Source organism: Xiphophorus hellerii, chromosome 1, assembly GCF_003331165.1.
Source record: "Xiphophorus hellerii strain 12219 chromosome 1, Xiphophorus_hellerii-4.1, whole genome shotgun sequence".
In the NCBI taxonomy this organism is placed as follows: Eukaryota; Metazoa; Chordata; class Actinopteri; order Cyprinodontiformes; family Poeciliidae; genus Xiphophorus; species Xiphophorus hellerii.
In genome coordinates, this window is record NC_045672.1 from 21,103,720 (window position 1) to 21,125,881 (window position 22,162).

A 22,162-nucleotide genomic window follows, 5' to 3' on the forward strand; every position below is an offset into this window, starting at 1 on the left:
ATGTCTAAATGGAGGGACCCCGGAAACATCCTGATCAGATGCACCAGACCTACTCTTAGCATTCTCTGGATCAAAGGTCTCTTAAGGTTAGCCTAGCCACCTTACAGAGGAAGTTTTATTTCAGGTGATTGTATCTGGGATTTTTTTCTTTCAGTCCTGATCCATATTATGTGACCATAAGTCTGGACTGGAATGTGGAAAGACGAGTAAATTGAGAGTTTTGCTTTGACAAGGTTCTTTCTTTCTATCATAGCAACCAGATCAGTGCCTGCATTACTGCAAACAACGTTCCAATCTGTAGATTTATTCCCTTTTCCATTTACCATGACTTCTAATCCAGATACATTAACTTGTCTATTTGAGCCAGAGTTTTCTTTTTGAAAATTATAGCTGTTATCCTGACCAAGCAAACATCTGGCTCGCCAAACTGAAGGTGCCTAGAGAAAAGCAAAAATGAGATCAACATTGACTTGGTGTTGAGAATATGGAGACAGTTCTTACAAATGAGTACACAGGGGCAAGATGGCTAACTATCAACCAGAGCAACCCCCACAAAATGCTTAGAGGAACTCAACCTTTAAGTCTTTTCAAAGCCACAAACATGTGTAAAAAGAAAAACGTCATGTCCCCCTTATCACTTTCAGGAGGGTAGAGATGGTATACTGTTCTACAATGAGGATGAAGGCTGCCGTTCTCCTCTTGAATCAGAGCCTCTTTTCTAACACCCTAGAGTTAAGTTTCTCAGGGAAGTTATCATAATACTTGGAACACATACTCTAGTTTTCATTCCTCCATGCGATATTGAAGAAGCATGCCAACATTGGCAGCCCAACAATCTTATTCGTGCCCTTGGTGACCTTTGCCTTGATGATAGACCCACCTTCTCCAAGTTTATAGATTCTACCTCCTACAGGGAGAACATGATGATCGGATTTGGTATTTTCCAATATAATGTTGTGGGAGAGGAAGACATTTATGCAGTGCTGTTTTTTTACAGATCTGTTCTTTCTCTTTAGGATAATATGATATGACAATTGAAGTGTCTTGAGTTTTGATTGTTGGCATTGAAATGATGCTCTCTTTAACTGCATGCTTGTATTTCAAGTTCTATACTGACTAGTTTTGTCTCTGAGCTTAATCATCCTACACCTACATGTCCTTATCATTCATTTGAAGTTTGAACATCTACTATTGCCACAAAGTTGGACAACTGAAATTTCTGAAATGCTTTTTGCTGTGTTTTAAAGTGGGGAAAAATGCTTTTTGCCATAATTTTTTTTAATCTTCCTTTTTTGCAGCAGTAGTTTTCTAATAATGTTCTCTTTGTAGTTCATGTTAACTACTACATCTTAAAGTTATCTTGTCGTCATGATCTTTTACATGTTTAGCTGCCTATATTCCTTAAGGCTGTTAATATTTCTAATAACAACAAAGTTACTGGATAAAAACTTGCGTGTCATTATCAGTTAGCTTGCGGTGAATAAAAATATATCTATGTACTAAAATAAAACTTACATAAAGCCACAGCTGCTGTTTTTGTCCCCTAATTTTGACAAACTAATTTATTGCTAGTGAGGGAAAAAACACCAATGTGGCTAACGTTTCTCTTCAAGTTATTTTCAGTGAATCAGTCACTCATCAGGACATGAGTACACCCCCCTCTGGGATTTTGTGATTGTGTAGCCACTGTGCCATTTGTGGTATGTAAGTAATGCTGCCATACAGAGTGTAAATGAACTGAGTCACTCTGAGAGCTTGCGTGTTCCTGCAGGGGGGCACATGAAGTTTTGTTCTGTTCCAGATTTATCTTTACATGAGTTTGATTTACATTTTCCCCTTAACATCGACACACTTATTAACCACAGTAAATAATCAGTATGGATATCTTGTCTTATGGCACCTGTAGAACCGTTGGAGATTATGGGACAAAAGTGGACTCTTCATAAAATAAAGAAAATCAACCTTGAACATTTTCTTCACAAAACTGTGTTCAGTTGGAGGCTTCTGTAATACAGCCTGCTTCAGTAGATCCATCCTGTCCACAGCCATCAGCATCTAGAACAACTCTTTGAAGAACCTTAAATAATGAGTTACAATAACAGTAAATTTCTCTTTGGGATTAATAAAGTATTTTTGAATTAAAAAAGACTTGATACCAAAGCAAAAGAGGGGTCATGTTGTAGATTAAAGAATAAATATGAAATATTTACATTTTACCTGAACATTTACCGTAGGTTCCATAGTTACCAAAGGATATAATAGTAAATGTATTTGTACCAAAAATATCAGGTACAGGCATTTCGGTTTGCTACCCACATGTACCAAACAAATAGATCTCTTTTTTTATACCTGATACTTGCAGAATGTTTATGTGCGGAATTAAGTATTTAGTGCTTTGTTCTGTGGTGGAACTTTAAAAAGTGACACCAAAACCAAACGGAGAGGATTCTCGGGGATCAATAAACTCTCCTATTTGGGAACATTAAGGTTTCTTATGCAGCTGCAATAGTGAAAGAAAAAAATTCAACAGCAGAACAGTATGTTGTTCACTCTACGCCCAGCTAAATTACTCACTTGAAACATTAAGCTGAATGGATACATGACTGATACTGAAATCTGCTGAAGTCCAAATCCGACTGTTTGATGCATTCAGCCAGTCCAAAGTGCTGCACAGCATATGAGGATACTGATACATGATTATGGTACTGTCATGATGAGTTATACTGACCAAAAAAGATTTCATATCAGCTGTGCTTTTATGGTACTTTCAAGTACATCTTGTACACTGGATTGTGTAACTATCAAAACAACTCCATGATTTAAACTTTTTATGTTTTATAAAAAAATTATATCCATCCATTGATTGTACCTGCTTGTCCTTTAATAATAACACAGTACACCCAAATCTCCACTCAGTTTTATTGTAGCCACTATTTTATCAGCTCTTGTTTCAGCGTTCATGTCTGCCATGCCTTATGGATCATTAGAGTTAATATCTTAGCTCTGGCTGAACTACTTGCAGCAGGAAGTCTTCTTTTATCTTAGCATAGTGTTTATTAAACACAACAAATCACCCTGAGACTTGGATTTTTCTGGATGCCTTGTTATTTAAATATATTTTGTCAGTCTTTACAGTCCTCTTTGACATCTGGTATCCCAGTAGTTCACTACTGAAACTTTTTCTAATATTTAAAAAAACTGTACTTTGGTCCTGCACTGGAAATGTCAGTTTTTCCTGCTGTTAGTTTTTCTAATAATTGCCTCTTCAGCGTAATTGCTGAAGAGGAAATACATTTTTGGTCATCAACTTTTAATGTGGTATGTAAATGTATTTTGCTATGCAAAGTTATGTGCCTTAAACCAAAACTGTTCACTGCATCTACAGTATGTTCTTTTCTACTACAGCCTATGTAAACACTGAACTTCAAGATCAGTTGTGGTTGTATAGTCAGTATTGCTTGCAAGAAGAAACATTTGACCAAGCTCAACTTGTCGATGGCCACAGGCAGCAAGCAGAAGGTGATTCATACCAGCATTCTCACTTGAGTCAGAAAATGATTGACTCTGACAATCATACTGGGTGATAATTGAAAATAATTTCTCCCTTTGTTCCAGCCTGAGCTAACTACTGTTTTTGGCGCTGAACTGGTCTAAAAAGTCCAATAGAGGGAAACTTCCCCTCCCCTCTCTAGGCTTTCTCACAACCCCTCGCTCCTTTGCTCCCTCTCTCCCCTCTGACTCCCCCTCAGTGAGAGCTCCTAGTGGGTTCTTTCCCCCCTTCCTTTCTCACTTCCCTCACATCCGTCCTCTGGGTTTTTGCCTCTTTTCTCCTTCTTGGGATTTTATCTGAAATGGACTTTTTGAACATTTAACTTCACAGCGAACTCTTTTTTGCTTTTGCTCTCGCCAGCATCTAAACCAGCAAGCCTCCAGTCGACTATCCGCCTCTGCTCTGTCACTCCAAAGCCACATCAAATGGGCGCTTTGCTCAAAGGGAGTCCGTCCTCTTCTACTAATGCAAACTGGAATTAATGGAAGCACTGCTAGTTGGACTGCATATATTTCTGCTCCAGAGCTTCTGTGACTCTGTGTGGCATGTGTTTGGTCTGAAACATTACGAAGGCAGTTGAGAAACGTCTGCTCTGCAAAAACTCTGTCGACTTAGCAGCTACCAGTAGTCATTATTTTTGTTGCCCATTCTGGATATTAAATCAAGCCAACATTAAATTATTTGGAGTTTTCTTTGGCTTCTTTTTAAGTGGAGACTTTGCTCAGTGGAGTCAAATGGACTGTGTTTGAATGAAATGATGAATTCTATGCACCTCTCTTTCCCCAGTGCTGTAGTTGCCTCCTGAGAGACACACAGATAAAAAAGACCAAGCTAATTTCCTGTCTAAGCTGCATGCATGTGACTTTCCAATCCCTCATGGAGGTCATCCTCAGCCTGCTAACTTCTGATACCTCTCCACTTCCTTGCCCCACCACTGTGAGTCTTTGTGGTTTTGTGTGCATGTCAAATCTTACTGCTGTATTGCAACTTCAGAGGAATCCCGGATTACTCTTCTCAATTTCAGATTGTTTCTAGAGTTTGTGCAGATTCTTCAGGGCATGCTATGTTTGGGATTGGCTTTGTGTTTAAGTCCATTATGTTAACACAAAAGCTGGTAAAGCTTTATTTTGAATCCTTTTGTTGAGTGAATGCATCGAACGAACCGCCTCTTGTCCCGCAACTCATGGACTTGTGTAAGTTTTCTGATCTGGGGAAAAGGATCTATTGTTGCCTCACCAGATCCCCTTAAAGGAAACAAAAAGCGGATTTTGGTGTTATTTTAAGCTTTTTTTGGTCAGAACTGAAACCATGAGGGAAAGATGTGTGTATATGACCAAAATATATTAACCCATAATTGCCCATTTTGTGGACATAACCCAACTTTCTCTAATACATGACTTTTATCTCAACTCAAGTTAAGAAGTTTGAGTTTAATTTGTTAAGTTGAAATTCAGTAACAACAGGAAGATTAAAGATCAGACAGTCAATTTGTAACAATGTAACTAATTCAAAGATATAGGCTTTGGCACGGTGAAGCTATAAAACTATTTACTATAAGTATAAACCCCTACACAGTGCAATTTAAAATTCAGAGTGATCGGCACAGGTATGAGCAAACAGTGCCTTACAATAGTATTCACACCTCTCTTTTCCACACCAGTTCATTTTACTGAGATAGTACTGGGATGTCAGACCAATGCAAAGTTTTGCATTGCACTGAAAACACACAAAATTTGACCAAGTATTTCTGGTCTAGTTTTTAGTGCAAATATCTTAATACACTTGAAATAAAAGTAACATATAGATATTGGCTGACCAGTACTCCCTAACCATTGTAGTTGAACTTGAGTTATTTTGCCAGTGATTGGGCAAACATATTTTGAATCTCTACATATGCAAAATTAATAGAGACATAGTCCCAAATGCAGGCAGCTTTAAAGGAGCTGAACACAAATACATGCCTGTCTTTATAGATTTTTCTAAAAGAATAAAATAAATGAAAACCATGATTTTTCCTTTCACGTCAGGATTACACCCTATTCTTTTTGTTGGGGTATCGCATAAATTCTCAATAAAACTTGTGGTTGTAATGTGACAAAATGTGGAAATGCTCAGAGGTTGGGAATACTTTCACAAGACACTGTAAATGTAGGAAACTAACCTTATTACGTCCACTGTGTAACCTAACTTCCATCACTGATGGATATTGGACTCTGTAGATAAGAGGGAATTGATAGCCTTGTAACCCAGCCTACAACCACTGAAATAGGGAGGCATGCCACGACAAAGCAGTGCTGCAGAGTTTCCATGTTGCAGAGAACACTGTCACTGGAGAGGTGTGGATCAGGTGTGATTTCTCAGAAAGATACCTGATGTTACAACATATTTGTTCCCCTTCTTCACCAACATGGTACATTAAACCACAGCTACATTGGAAATGCAGGCTGATATCACAGGAAGATCACCACAACTCAGCTGCATTACAAACCTTAACAACCAGCAAGGTACTGACCACTTTTTACACACAAACTGTTGTGACTTTAACCAAGCAGAACATAAAAAGAAGGGTAATGTCAGAAGATTCAGACTCAAATGTTGATACTCAAAACAATCACAGTTCAGTGCTTGGATTTGAAATGCATGTTTGCTAAATAGTGAAATAAAGAGTATTATGCAACCTACCATTCTGTAAACAGCAGAATCCATGATCATTTTATTGTATTCTTAGACATGTTTTAGGAGGGGTTAATATTGAATTCACATGATGGAGAGAGGCAGATGTTTAGACAGTGTCTCATTCCACTTTTTCATCAGGACCACTTTACTGTCTCTGACCTCAAACCCTAGTCATGTGAAAATACACCAAAAACATTAAACAGACTTATAAAGGATCAAAACAATGGCTCTAATCTTAGTTATGTGCAGCAAGAGATAGACATTTGGCTGTTCAAAATGTTCTGATTGTATTCATCAATTTATGTGATATGTGTGTCTGGCAACTTTAGTAATCTTTTCTAAATACCTGTTTGTAAGGTGTGTTTTGTAGGTCTGCTTATGTTTAGGTGGACTGTTCCCAGAGCTCTGTTGGATCCAGGATAAGTAGGTTGCCATATCATGGCTCTAACCGGCTTTACTTGGATCAGAGGCTGTTATACAAGTAGAGCCCCCTTACCACAGAGTTGGGACTTGGGTGAAGTGAGAACAATTTTCTGTAACAGTGCATAGATGCAAAGCAGCTATAGAGCAGGTTTTATGTTGAGGAGATTAGTATTTTTACATACAGTGCTGTAAAGATGCCCTGTTCTTTTTATTGACAACTCAAACATGAATGCTTTAGATCATCAAGCAAACTTAATATCAGACAAAGGAAACTTCAATCATTTTACTTGGGGGAGAGGCCAAACCAACCTTGAACTATCTGAAAAACATAATTTCCCCTTGGCTGAATAATTGATGGCAACACCTCCCATTAATCACCTACGATATAGTAACTGCCAATGAATCTTTTGCATTCCTGTGGAGGAACTGTGGTGTCTCTTTTGAAGCTGTGTGCAGGTTCTTTTGAAAAATTCCACATCAGAGGGGTTTTCTGGCATAAAAAAAAGCCTGTTTATGGTCATATTCCAGAATGTCAATCATATTTAATTGCAGGTTTTGACTAGGCCACTCCAAAAATTATTTTGTGATTTATCTGCCATGCCAAGGTGGACTTTCTGGTGTGCTTCAGATCATTGTCCTTTTGCACAACCTAAGTGCATCATACTGGATGATCTGGATGATAGACATTTGCCTTCAGGAAATTTTGGTGGAGAAATACAATCTATGGCTCCATCAAGTCATCCAGGACCAGCAAAGCAACCCGAGGACATCACAGTACCACTACCATGCTTGGCTCTTATGAATAATGTTGTTTTTCCAAAATGCAGTGTTAGTTTTACACCAAATGTAATGGGACGCAAACCTTCAAAAAAGTTCCACTTTTGTCTGCTCAGGCCACAAAATATTATCCCGAAAGTCTTTTGTGCAAGTCTTTGTGTTTTCTGTCAGCTGTGGTTTTGGGTTGAAACAGTCTCATGGATGTTAGTCATGTCCCTTCTTTTTCTGCTTGCTGAATCATGAGCATTGACCTCAGCTGAGGCAAGTTAGAACCGCAGTGGGTCCTGGGTTCTTTTTCAGCTCCCGCATGCCCTCATCAGTGTGGTTTTAGGTTAGTTTTAGTAAGCCAGAAACTCCTTGGAAGATTTGACACCATTTCATGATTTCTTTACGTATGAGTAATGGTTCCCACTGTGGTTTGATGGAATGCAAAAGCCTTGGAGAAGGATTTGTAACCTTTTCCAGGTGGATAGATGTCAATGGCTGTTTCATGGCATGTTTTGTTGCTTTTTCACATCTTTTAACCTATTTATGCTGTCAGACAGGGTCTATTTAGGAAATGTCTTAATTTTGCATATCTGGTGGTAAGACTAATGTAAACTAAACTTTTGCAAAAACTATGGTTTGTAAGTTATGTTATGATTATTCTCACTCATTTTAAAAAAGTTATCTTTATATTGTACAGGTTGCTGACCCCTGACAGCGACTCAGTCTGTCCTTTTTCCTAATAAAGACTAATCAGAGCAGAGGAACATTGAGTTCACCCCTCTATTACAAGCCATCAGCTTCTGTTATTAGGCTACACAGACTCCAGTGATGAAGCCAGTCACTTCTTGCTTCAGTGAGTCTGCATATCAATATGTTTGGCTTAGTTAACCCAAGGGAATTAGCTTCATCCTTCGGCTGACAATCTTTAATTACATGCATGATTAGTTACAGAACTTGGCTATTTACAGATGACTCTGCTCTTGGAAATTTATTACACTTTCCTTCATGTGAGATGCGAGTGAAGACTGTGTACTGTATGTTTTGGAATATGGCTGTGTCATTCATTATTAAAATGTTGGATTGTGACCACACTGTGACCAATCATAAAGTATACATCCCCTATTTATAGATCATTGAAACAAGGACTCCATCTTTGGAAATCACCTGCCCTTCCAATTGTCTGCGTCCACTACGTCTCACTGTGGATGTTTTCTTTGATCATTGACAGGGTTTGGTTTTGGTGCCAGTCTGTACAGATGACTGGGCCTTCTTATCACAGTATCCGTAGCCCCTATCTGTGCTGCATTACAGTGTACTGCAGTTTAGAGTTCAGCCACTTGTCCTTTGCCCTTTTTTATCTTCTGTTAGAGGGGATGTATTTGATTAATCAGATAATTGTCAATGGTGAAACTGGAGATAGCTGATCAGTGTTCAGATTTACTCCTTGCAGGGCCTCTGTGAATGAGGTAAGACCCCCATAAAGTTATTAATACTATTTTCAACTAGAGCTAAACAGAGACCAGGAGCCATTATGTTTTTGTTTTTTTTTTTGCTTGCCTGGCAAGCTATTCTAGTTTTGATTCATTTGATTGGATTGTATACCAATGAGTCAGTAGGCAGGAACACAAATGAGTCTTTCTTTATACAGCATGTGTAAGTTAACCCCCGATTGTTTTTTGTTTTTTCTGTATAATGCTACCTTTTACAGACATGTCAAAGATTTCATAAAAAGGGAAAACCCCTTTTCTACGAAACAAAAACACCTGAAACATTTTTTTGTTGACCTGCACTTGTTGACCTATATGGAGGAATGCGCCTAAGGATGAATGTTTGTGTGTCAGGTTGTGTAAATGGGTGCCAAACTGGTTTTTCTTGCTTCTAGATGGCTTTCTATGGACAAGCAGAAAGGGCAGACTGGGAGTTGGTACAATCTTGCTTTGTAGCCCAGTTACACCTGTAGCCCCAGTTGGAAGAATACTAGGAATGGTTTCCCTTTTTTCTTACCAGTTTTTGTAACCCTGTAAATATTGTGCCATCATTCTAACCAGGACTGTCTGGACTTTACTGGTTAAACTATGGCAATTACATGATTTGCACATTGCAAATATATTTAATATATTAATAGAATATACTAGCTGTATAAGATCATTTGAAACAAATATTCTATTTAATATATAGGTTAAAATAAGTGATTAAGATATAAGCTTATAAAATGTTAAAAGGGATTTAAAAGTTTTTTTTCCAATCTGATCTTCCCACTGATTTTGTTCCAGTGAATAGGTAGCTTGAACCAGAAAGCGTGGTTCCTTGCTGTATAACTGAGTCTGTCAGAAGAGCATAGAGTGCCTCAGAGATGTATTATATTCAGAGATTTGATCTGTACTTTGATTTGAGCTCAAACCAACTACAAAAAGTAATCCAACAAAATTTTAACCTCTCTGTTAATATTCTATAACATTTTTTAAAGATACATTATTATTCTAAATTGTTTATTTTTTGTTGTTACGAACTCAAAGTTTTATACAACTCTTTATTATGTACATACATCTCAAACGTCATAAGTTATATGTTCCTTGTTCTGAAATTCGTGTTACATGGTACCTTACATGGCAAAGTATATTCTCTTCTGGTATTAATAAAGGATCCAGCCATCAACCTGTTATGCTTGTGCACATTTCCCAACCTTTCATTGTCTTTTCACTCAACTTTTCAGACTTCTTTAGCAATGACTTTTGTGGCTTGCCCTCCTTTTGAAGTGTGTAGGCAACTGTATGCTGGACAGCTGTTGAGTCAGCAGTCTTCTTCCTGAGTTTGCGCATTTCTTTATGTAATTGGCTGTGTAATATGCTAGCTTTTTGATAACATTGCAGTTGTTTAAATGGACATGTAAAAGTTGCATGGCTCCATTTATAAAGCTCATTGTGCATTCTGTTGCTCAACATTATCAAAGTGTTTGTAGTGGCGATAATTTGAACAGTTTTATCAAGCATTAAAAGTTGCTCAGAATTGGATTGGATTCTTTGAGCCTTAATTATAAAGCGTTGCTTTTTGTTTCCTAATGACTGCTCTCGTAGTTATCTTGAGTCGGTGAAAAACAATCCCTACCTGATCTATTTGCGCTCTCTGAAGATGACGGGCTGCTGCGCGTGCCCTACAGCTGCCGGGGATGATGTCATTCCTGGGCTCTGAGGGGGAGGGAGAAGAGGGCGGGGCTTCCTCTAACTGAGTTTCAGGTGTGATTTAAACTTTTCATATCAAGTCGCGCGGGTAGAAGCGACTGGAGCGTTCAGTGAAATGTAACGACAGAGCAAACCGTCTGGGAGTTTTACTCACTGAAACTTAAACGAATCTAGACTAATGAAAATACAGAGCTGGTTGCTACTGGGAGGAAAAAAATGTACTGGGAACAACTTCTCCGTTTGAGGAATGGAAAGGTGAGCTGTAGTTATAGCACAAGTTTGCAGGAGAGATAGTGGTTTCGAGTGTAATAATGTGTATATGCGTAAACACTTAACAACAAAGCTTAAATTGAGTTACATTTAATCATAATATATAGTTTTTTTTTTCTTCCTGAGTGCATTGTTGGCTGTGCAATAGTATCATGCTTCTGAGCTCCTGGTGGGCAGTTACTTTCATCAGTCAGAGCAGGTCTAACTTTTCTTGAGGTGTTTCAGGAAATGAATCACATCCTCTGCCTGTGACTGCAGGTGATAGACTCATTATTATCTCAGGTAGACTTCTTGTAGAAAAACCTCAATTTATATGGTGACTTTGATTTCTCTACTAATACTTATAGGGCACCAGACAAAATTAGGTCACAGTCTGGAAAGTAATCCACAAGAACTGTATAAAGCCGAGATTTCCTGTTAGACTTGTTACCTGTTATAAAAATAAAAACACCCTTTATTTGGTAAATAAAATAAAATAAAAAAACATTAAAGAAAGACATTAAGAGCCTGTTTTCTATTTTTGTGAAAATAACAGTTATTTACAAGATTTTACCAACATGCGGCATGTACAAAACAAGAAGTACACCAATGGGTGGGTACCTCAGATTTGTGTGAAGATGAGTTATTTCTTCCAGTTTCTTTTCTTCATATACTGATAATTGGGAAGTTAATAACTGGCATCTTCCTCTTCAAACAAACTGACCATAAGTTGCCTTTTCAGCTGTCTCACTTTCCGCTTTCCAAGCTGCAGGCCCCTGAAAAAGCAGAAACCTAATTTTTAAAACATGTCAGCAAATTAAAAAAAAAAAAAAAAGAACGAACAATATGCAACTTTTCTAGTTACTCAAGTGCCTTACGTCATGCCCCTTTACCCACTCTAAAGTTCCTCTCTGTTTGCTGCAGATTGACCGGCTAGAGGTGAGCGGGTTGGGCCAGACACCCCTCGCTGTTTCATATGGAGCAGACAGCTCTTTCCCTTCGGGTGAGGATGGCACACCTGACCCTCAGCGCACAAAACAGGCTATCGCTCAGCTGCAACAGAAGATCCTCAAGCTCACAGAGCAGATTAAGATTGAGCAGACGGCAAGGGACGATAATGTTGCAGAATACCTCAAACTAGCCAACAATGCTGACAAACAGCAAAGCACGCGTATCAAACAGGTACGGTACCAAAAGTTTGGGATTATTTAGTTTCAAATTTGATCAGATGTATTTGCACAATCACTTCATCACAATAAATTCTGTTGAATCGATTTGTGCATGCCTTTAAGCTGAAAAGAAGATTGCACATTGCATTTAATAGTAAGTAAAATGTGTCATTCTTTGTGATTTAATGCATTCTGTTACCTGGCAGGTGTTTGAGAAAAAGAACCAGAAGTCAGCGCAGACCATCCAGCAGCTGCAGAGGAAGCTTGAGCACTACCACCGGAAGCTAAGGGAAGTGGAGCACAATGGAATCCCTCGCCAACCCAAAGATGTTCTTCGGGACATGCAGCAGGGCCTCAAGGACGTTGGTGCCAAAGTCAGCGGCTTTAGCGAGGGCGTGGTGGACAGCGTGAAGGGAGGCCTATCCAGCTTCTCCCAAGCCACCCACTCTGCTGCAGGCGCTGTCGTCTCCAAGCCACGGGAGATCGCCTCGCTCATTCGCAACAAATTTGGTAGTGCCGACAACATCCCCAACCTCAAAGACTCGTTAGATGACCCCTCGGTGGAAGAAGGGGTAACTGGTGGTGGCGGAAGATCCCTGACCAATGCTGGCCATCATCTCCAGTTGAGTCCCAAATACATAAGTGACGATGACTGCTCTAGTGCTACTTCGGGTTCAGCTGGGGCAAACAGCACCACTGGGGCTCCTGGGGGTCCTCCAAGCTCTAAGGGGAACACACTGGAGAGAAGCCAGGGCTCCAGTTTAGACATGCTGCTACAGGAGGTGCAGGACTTGAGGGACGGTCAGACAAGGCTCGAGGAGAGCCTGGACAGTTTGAAGAGCAACTATCAGAGAGACTACACAGTCGTTATGCAAGCTCTGCAGGAGGAACGCTTCAGGTAACTTGGAGAACATTCAAGAATGTCATAGTCTGTGTCACACATTCCGGAGAGGTTTACATGATCACAATCAATGGTTGGGAAGAAATTTGCTAGAATTAACCGGCAGGAAACTGGGAAGCACCTGCTAACACATTTTCTTTATTCACATCCGGGTGATGTCATCTCTGTTGGTAATTGCATTTCTATCAAAGGTTTCTATCTATAGAGCAGTTAGTCTCTTATTACTAATAAAGAAATGCACCTTTTATACTGACTGTTAAAAATAAGACCTTTTGTCAAACAAATTTTACAGATTATACTGTAATATAATTTTTATTGTAGTTAGCTAGCAGTTGTCATCTAATCTGTAATTCTAATAAGGTGACAAATGCATCCACACCCTTGTGTCTTCTCAGTACTCACACCCTCATGTTTCTATCAACTCTTTTCCCCCGGCCTGCATTCAGACTCTGGGCTTAAGACACACATTCACATTCCTCCAGAATGTTCCAACATGAGGGCACAAACAATGAGGTCAGATAAAGAAATATTGGACATATTTCTTCCTAAAATGTCCCGGCCCAGAGCAGTCAGATTTTTCCAATAAGGCTAAAGTCATTTCCACCATGAAGGACTGACCACCAGGTTTTTTCTGGCCTGTCTGCAGGGAAATACCCGTCCATAAACCACCAGAGATAATATAATTCTTCAGCAACTAATTCCAACATTATTATATCCAGTAAATGCCACCAACTCAGTAAATCACAGTTGTTGCTTCCAGCCAAAGCAATGAATGAAGAATCATGAATTTCATGGAAATAACAAGCCATTACTTTAACATTTTCAGATCTAAGCTAACAAATACTCTTTGAAATAAAAGACTCAGTCCAGGGTATGTTGAATAATAAAAAATTAGTTTTCAACTTTTGGGCCTCTTCCAGCTATTAACGAAGGATTTATTTGAAATTTCTAAATAAAGCTAACAGATAATCGTCAAAGAAAGAAACTCAATGTTTATAAGTTGGATAATTATTGGAATAAGTATGAAATTAGAGTTAGCATTTCAATAAATACTCTACACAATAAAAATGTCTATATTTCACAGTTCCAATTATTTCAAATGTAAGTTATGCATTTAAATAGAAGATTAGCACAATGATCAAAAAAATTATTGTTTAATTTTCAAATTAAAGCCTACAGATACTCCTTAAAATAAAAGCCTACATCTTTCATGGGTTTGATTACTGTGATGGGTTCCACAGCACTTACAAGCCTAAACGGGGCATTAAAACATGTTTATGTTGAATTTTCCAAACAAAGCTAAAAAAAACCTTCACTGAGCATTGATGAAGAGGGGAAAACATTAAGTTGTTTAGATTTTTAAAGGTTCTACTTTCAACCACCTGACTTAAATGAACAAGTGATTAACAAGCCTCTTTAGCACTTGGTGGCACGCGGAGGAGGTCATTTAAATCAGGTGTGCTGGATCAGGGACGCATTTGAAACATGTAAGACAACAAGCCCTGGGAACCAAGATGACTAACCACTGAACTTGATGAACAAAGAATTGTTTGGACAAAACAAAACACTGTTGAAAAAGTGCATATGTAGGGTAGATATTGGTAATGGATTTAAAGCAGGCATGAGGAAGGAGTTTTTCTTGGCCTTTCAAAATAAAGGTCAAAATATCAAAACAAATTTATGCTTGGGCCTAAGCAAAACATTTGAGAACATTTTTATTTGAATTTAGATCATGCTGGGTTTAATAGCCCATCTAAATTTCTTAAGAATTTTCTCTCATTTTTATTGTTGTTCAGTCTAAAGCCCGACAGCATTTCAACTCACTGAAAACGAAGAAATAAAAGCAACAGAAACCAAAATGTACTGTCTTAACATGGTTAAACTTTTTCTTTAAGGAGCTCTAATGTAAAGACATTTTAAACTGAAGCCGTTGTAGAATTTACCTTTGCCAAGCATTTTTCAGGACAGGGTGGTTTCTAAAAGTTGAAATGTCCCAACAATTTGTTTAAAAAAAGGTAGTTGTAGGGTGTTGAAACTCCAGAGATTTTTGTATATCATTATTTCTGAAAAGAAACAATCATATGAATCATGGTTATTCAGTCCATTTGTCTGAGCCCCAAACAAACAGGAGTTTAGATCCCCCTCCTCCCACTGGGTTCATGCCATTGGCCAGTCTCATTCTGGTAACTCTCCCTGTGGTTGGCCAGTTGAATGAGGAGATGAGTAAGCGCATCCTAATCTTATCAGGACAAGTCATCAGTTCAGTCAGGTGCCATGTGGTCAAATGCCCCTTGGCCTGTTTCTGCTAATGCTTGCATGTGTGTGGGTTTTTTTTCCTCCTTCTTGGTTTAAGCTAATTATGGCTCAGGAACTCACGTGTGTTTTCTTTACATGTGTCTTTAGGTGTGAGCGTTTGGAGGAACAGCTGAACGACCTGACGGAACTTCATCAGAACGAGATCCTCAACCTCAAACAGGAGCTGGCCAGTATGGAGGAGAAGATCGCCTATCAGTTCTACGAGAGAGCCCGAGACATCCAGGTGTGCCCATCAAACCTATGTCCACAACAACTTCACTGATGATAAAAGAAAACGTATGATTATTTTGCAACGTAGTATGTAGATAAATTAAGATATTCTTAAGTTGCTGGGTAATAAAGTACAGTGATGATGGGTCTCACTTCTGACTGGAGCTGAAATGTTTATTAGTAAAAATAACTATTATTCATTAGATAAATTATTTTCTAACTGTGTGTCTGAAGATTCTGTTCCATATTCTTATCTCGCCCCACAAACTTATCAAGTGTTTTTATAGGCCAAAAATGATAACTGACTACTCACAATGTGCTGGCTTTTAGTAATTACTGTTTCCTTTTAAACTGTTTATTTATTTATTTGGAGCTACAACTGCCCTATGTTGTAGGTACTTTACTACAACATGTTGTACATGTGTGGCTTCCAATTTTAAGCAGTGGTAAGGTATTACAGACTGGTCAGACACGTGTTAAACAGAGGTGGGCACACACCCTGCAACAGTCAGTGGCTCTATCTTGCCTTCCATGTTGACAGTGTAAACACTGTCAATATGAAGATCTATCTAAAGAATCCTGTTGGTCCAAAACAAAAGCATTTCCTTGTAGTAGTCTCATGTTACTCTATGCTTCCCTGCTGGTGTTATGGACTTGAGTTTTAGAGTTTTGGGTAAATGTCTCCCCATAACTCACAGCTGAAGCTGTTTCTGGCTGCTCTTCCTTACTCGGACAGCAGAGAGTGCTAGAAACCTGTGAATTATGCACTTCCATCACTTCCATCAACACTTTGAACCCGTTTTTCAATGTAATATGGATTTTTGGTCTGTTGTTGAACTGTTAAGGTGCTATATTTAAAAAATAATAATAATAACTAAAACCAAAACAAAGAGAAACCAGCCAATCATGAAATTACAGAAGGATAATGACGAAGGCTGCAATGGTGTTATTCCCACTGAAATTTATAAATAAATTAATAATTTAAAAAAATTATAAATAAGGTTTAAAAAGTCTTAAATAAAGAAAACTTCAACTAGTCTGCCAAAAACTAGTAAAAATAAGAAGTAAAAAATCCAGCAATGTTAAAGTGGGAATAAGAGGGTTCAAACCAGTTTAGCTGCAATGTCTACCAGTTAAAAAGACATTATATATCTTTAAAGACATTCAATCAAATTTTATTTGATTAGACATTTTGGATGATTGATGTTTCTCTATTCTTTATCTTGTGGAAGTGGATTCTTTTTGCTGTAAAACGTTGCCACGTCAGTCTGAAAAGTGATGTGTCACATGATAATTTACTTAATTACACAGCTGCCTATCCACATTAAAGGGGCAGCTCATGGTTGCCATTGACCTATCAGGTGATTTTCATTGCGTTGTAGTTTTTATAGCTAAAATCTTATGTGTGTCTGAGCTTGGTAAATTGACACATTATTTATTGGCTTTTGCTTTTCTCATATTGTGGTTGTTAACCTACATAATTAACCTTATGAATAATTTTGAAGACAAAATAACAGCTTAAAAATGAACTCTCAACTGAGTCAATATGAGTATTGATGTTACAAATCGGATGATGTCCTGTTTGTTGTCCAGCTGACACCAAACTGTGACAAAAATCTCTTTCTCTGACAACCCAGGTTTTGGAAACTCTGCTTGTCTGACATGCAGATCTGAGTATTATCCATCCATTTTTTTTACACCCTTGTCCCTAGAAGGGTAGGGAGGGGTGCTGGTGCCTATCTCCAGCAAACATTTCGGGCGAGAGGCGGGGTACACCCTGGACAGGTCATTTCATTTAGTATGATTTAAAACATAAAACATGGTAAGTACTTGTGTGTAGCGTGGTTCATTTTAATGAGAACACTGCAGACCCAGCGGGTTGTATGTTTACTTCAAGTTGCTGTTTTTATTTATAAAAATGGTTTCTTGGCTGACCATTTCCCTTCTGGGTGTCATTTTCCACAGGATGCTCTGGAAGCGTGTCAGACCAGGATCTCTAAGATGGAGCTCCAGCAGCAGCAACAGCAGGTCGACCAGTTAGAGGGGCTGGAAAATGCCACAGCCCGGACCCTCCTGGGAAAACTTATCAATGTCCTGCTGGCCCTTATGGCCGTCCTTCTGGTTTTTGTCTCAACTGTGGCCAACTGTGTGGTCCCGCTGATGAGGACGCGCTCACGCTCCGTCTCCACCATCATCGTTGTTCTCCTGCTTGCCTTCCTGTGGCGAAACTGGGACGCGCTGTCGGGGTACACGCATCGTGCACTGCAGCCCCCGGGATGACCAGATTGGCGCTTTGCTTTGGTGTCGCCGGATGATTATACTGTCACTGCAGTCACACAGGAGATTCAGAGAATGTGATTACATTGAGATGGCTGCTTGGCCATGCACTCTGAGCACGTTTGGACATAACCTGGAACCAAGATAGAGAGGAAGAGGTGGAGAACAGCTGATGATACTCAAACTGAGGAAGGAGAAAACTGTTTACAGTTCTAAAATGAAACAATATGGTGTTATCCCTCACAGGATGCAAAACTCTACTGTTTTGTCTTTGGAGTTTAATTGATTATAATGTTATTTCTAATAATATTTAATTTCCATTGTTATTTTATTCAGTACCATGTAGCATTATGACCTTCTCCTTTTACACAGAGGAGAATTTAGTCAGGAAACTGGGCTGACGCCTCAGCCTAAAGGTTCAGTCTAATTTTAGAGACATGTGGGAATGTGGTTGATTGCTTTTAGGAGAAGAAGAGAACTCTTACCTTTCTGTGCTTGGTAGATTTGAACTATGGCTATGAACTTTATTGGGAGTTGGTCCATTTTTGCTGTGAAGAACTGGTTCAGAAGGACTGAATATGGCTTTTGTGTCATGATAACTTAAGATGATGTTGTGTTTTCTTAGCATTTCTGATAGCTAAGATCACCTGCTTTGATTTAGCTCCCTTTTTAAGTGGAAGAAACTTGATTAATGAAGGTTATGAATGATAGATGAAGACTTAAGAAGACATGCTGCTTGCCGTTTAAAAAGAAAACAACCCATAAACAGAGAACATCTGTTGATTCTCAAGCATCTGCCATATGTGTAACACGGAAACAAAGCCGCTTGTTGTCATTAAGAAAATTACATGCAAACCGGTTTTGCTGCTAAAAGCAATGACGGAGCGCTGTTGTCCATCTAAAATCAATTTGGCAGGATAATTGCCTCCCACCTGCCATATTTGATATGATCAGTTTAGGGAAAAGTGACCGCTGGTGCTCATCCAGCCCCGTCTCGGCAGGATCAGCAATGATGCTGCCTAATATCGACAGTGCAAGTAATCTCCACTACAATGCAAATGCACACACTGTCTGTTTTTAACACTGTACTAAAACATTCTCCCTGCATATGAACAGTTATTTATTTATTTTTTTAGCACTAACTCTGTATTTGTAAACACCCAGTGCCAAACTTGAGTTGAAACCGGGCTGACTGGCACAACTAAGGCAATGCTCTGCACTTTTCACATATGGCATGAATGTACATGAATGTACATCGTCAGGGACGCAGCTCCTAGTTCTCAAGTCAGAGGCTCTACATGATTTAGTAGAACCCCCCACACCGCCTCCTGGACTTTCAGTGGCAGATTTATGAGCTTGATCATCAAAACTGTACAGCCGCACTTTAGCACTGCTTGTGACAGCACGTGTCAGGCTGAAGTTTAACAAATCTTCAATAGAGATTTGAAAAGGAAAAGTTGACTCACGTCAGGATCACCCTCATCGTGGTTTGACGAGAAAACCAACAAAGAAGAACTCAGAAGGTTTTGTGTCAAAATCATTGTAAACTCGGATTCCCTCAAGATAAACAGATTTTAAAAATGTATAATGTATTTATTCATCTGTTCTATTTTGGGATGAGGAAAAGAGCATTTGAGTTGAGTGAGCTGACCATTAACCTTGCATGACTTTTTCAATAACACCTATAATGTAGGGTTGTGTGCTAAACCACTTCAGTGCCTTCTGATGTCCTTTTCTAAGTGTGGAATAAATAAAGTGCATTCCCAACTAAGCTTTTTTTCCCAACCATTATTACAATTTTTTTTCTTACCCCTCCAGGGGGTCTTTTGTGGGCTCTAGTGTCCCTTATATGATAGTTGGCTGACAGGAAACGGGGAAGGAGAGGGGGGAAGACATGCGGCAAATATCGTCGGGTCCGGGAGTCGAACCCGCGACGGCCGCGTCGAGGACTCAAGGCCTCCAAATATGGGTCGCGCTAACCCCTACGCCACCACGGCACGCTCCCGTTATTACAATTTTTATCTACAAGGCATAGAGTACAACCAGGTACAATGGGGCACGTCAACATTTTTATTTTGAAACATTCTAAAATGCCAGAGGGGGATTTAAATGATGTCCTGGCACATTTATTCACTCATCCTTCCAAAACTGGATTTTATCACCACCAAATTTCAATTTTGATATTGTGTTTTGAGGATGTAGAGCCATTCGTATTGTATACATGGTGTGGGCAATGACATCGGGCCAGACAATGTTGTTTGAATGTTTAGCACCAAACTTTAAAGGGGCTTTTTCTTCAGAAGTGGAAATCCTTCTGAAGAGATCATTGATGGAGATTATTTAGGTAGAGGTTGGTAGAATACTCAGAAACCGTACTTAAGTAAGTGTAGCACTACTTCAGCATATTTTTACTCAAGAAAAAGTAAGTATTCCATAAAATGCTGCCTGAGTACTGAGTTAATGTTCATATTACCAGATTTTATATTGATGTCATTGGACAGAAAAAGATATGTAAAATAATTGGCAAACTCTGGTATTTTAAAACAAAAATAATACAAAGTTACAAAGTATAATTACAAAGTTAAGAAGCCTATAAATATGGAGCCCCTAAAGGGGCATTGAAGGAAAAAATAAACTTTCTGGTGAGCACCAGAATTTTGCTTTTTTTTCCCTTCAATGTCCCTTCAGAGTCTCCCTACAAAATAAATTTAGGTAGAAGAAAATCCTTTTCAAAATCAAATTAAGACACACATCAGTGCTGGACAGGATAGTCACTCGAAGTCTATTGGAAATCTGTGTGATGAACTAAGGATGAAGCCATCGAATTTGGAGAAGCTTGAAGGATTTATTGGATTTTTCATGTGACAAATTCCTGCAGGTTTAATCGAGCCAAACCTCTAATCTGTATGAGTATCCCGGGGAGTGGAAAGAGAGTTCTTAACCTGAATCTGGCCATTTATTTTATTTGTTTACTTAAAATATATATTTGTTTCTATTTGTGATGTAAAATTATCTCAGAACTCAAATGTAAATCTAGGATGTTTAGCGTTTAAATGGGGCTGCTCAGATGGTACCACTGTTGCCAAGGGGATCCTCAGTTTGAGTCTTTCTTGGTTTTTCTGCATGAAGTTTACATAATTCTCCCTGTGCATATGTGGGTTCTCTCTGGGTACTCTGGCTTCCTACTGTAAGCGAAAAATGTCTAAGCAATGCTGATTCACATGGTTTCACCCTCTGCTGCCTGCCATATTAACCCTCTTGAACATGTCACTTGACATTTGTTTCGTATCAATTACAATAACATGATGAGCCATATCTGGTAACTGTTTTCAGAATTTTGTACTTTTAGAGATTTTATATTCCAGCCACTAGATGGTGCACTTTCATCAGGCATTTCACTAATATATCAGACGCTCATGAACGCGTATATATAGTGTGCTTCAGGAGAGATGGGGTCCAAACATAAATAGCTGTTGCTCCTTATCAAGAAGGAAACAGGTTATGTGCTAAATGGGTCACCACTGGGAGTGTTCTAATGATAAATGCGTGAACTCCTCCTTGTTTTACTGCCGTTGCATTTTAACGGCCGGCTGAGGGTATTTGATGCTGACCCGTCTGACCCAATCTTGGCTGCGTTCCTCCTAAAACACCTACCACGGTTCACCTGCATCTTACTCATTGTGTCGTGCAGTTTAAAGGTAATGATGTTGCACTTTATCACTTTCCTCCCCTTCCACGCAGCCAGATTTGATGCGCATGGCTGTGCGCCAAGGAAAACACGCGTGGTGCACTTATCTGTCCAGCTGAAAGCTGCAAGTAGTGACCGGGGGGAGGGAGGAGAGAGGAGAGAGCGAGTTTTGTCCCCAGAGGAGTCCACGTTAAATTGGCACAGGGCGATTCCACACGATTTAGCATCAACTTTAATTATTGCGTGTATTCAGAGATAACACTTCTCTGGCTCGCCTGCGAGCTGATTTATGCAGCGTCTCACTCGCTGGTTCCACAACCAAGTATTCTATTTAGAGATGTGAGCATATGCACACTTTATCCCGATTTCAAAAATGCAAACCATATTCACATTTTCTAATATATTTTTGGAGTGGGGGTCGCATGTGTTTGGGCTTGAATATTTATGACTTGAAAGAAATCCGCAGTAGATGTCAGAGCCCGGAAAGGTGCGCTTTACGCGTCCATCTGGTTGCACTTTCACGGTTCTTACCGCGCCTTCTGTGCCCAAAACGGAACCCTTCGGATCTGCAGAACTAATCTGAGAGTCGGGCGATTTGGAGAGCACAGAAGGTGGGACGGTGACCCGTCATTAACCTCAAGATGAGCGGAACCACAATACCAGGATGGCGGTCTTGATGGCAACCTGTATTCAAAAGGATCTCATTAGTTTGCACGCTTGTGTGAAAAAATACCAGGTTTTTAAAAATCATAATAAATG

The 22,162-nt window shown here is 39.2% G+C and overlaps 1 protein-coding gene across 12 annotated transcripts in view; it reads left to right on the top strand.

The window, feature by feature from the left end:
• The window catches only part of tmcc1a (transmembrane and coiled-coil domain family 1a), a 46,902-nt gene extending 27,416 nt beyond the window's left edge, over window positions 1-19,486 (top strand). For 10 of the 12 annotated variants that reach the window (XM_032553430.1, XM_032557629.1, XM_032554142.1 and 7 more), the window contains 4 exons: window positions 11,767-12,024; window positions 12,218-12,909; window positions 15,316-15,451; window positions 17,404-19,486. In XM_032553430.1, coding sequence (XP_032409321.1) covers window positions 11,767-12,024; window positions 12,218-12,909; window positions 15,316-15,451; window positions 17,404-17,718 — 1,401 coding nt within the window. In that variant the 3' untranslated portion in view covers window positions 17,719-19,486. Of the gene's footprint in view, window positions 1-5,821; window positions 6,055-10,666; window positions 10,849-11,766; window positions 12,025-12,217; window positions 12,910-15,315; window positions 15,452-17,403 lie in introns of those variants that run through there. The other 2 variants (XM_032557876.1, XM_032557710.1) reach the window with 2 other exon arrangements.
• The last annotated feature ends 2,676 nt before the right edge of the window (window positions 19,487-22,162 follow it).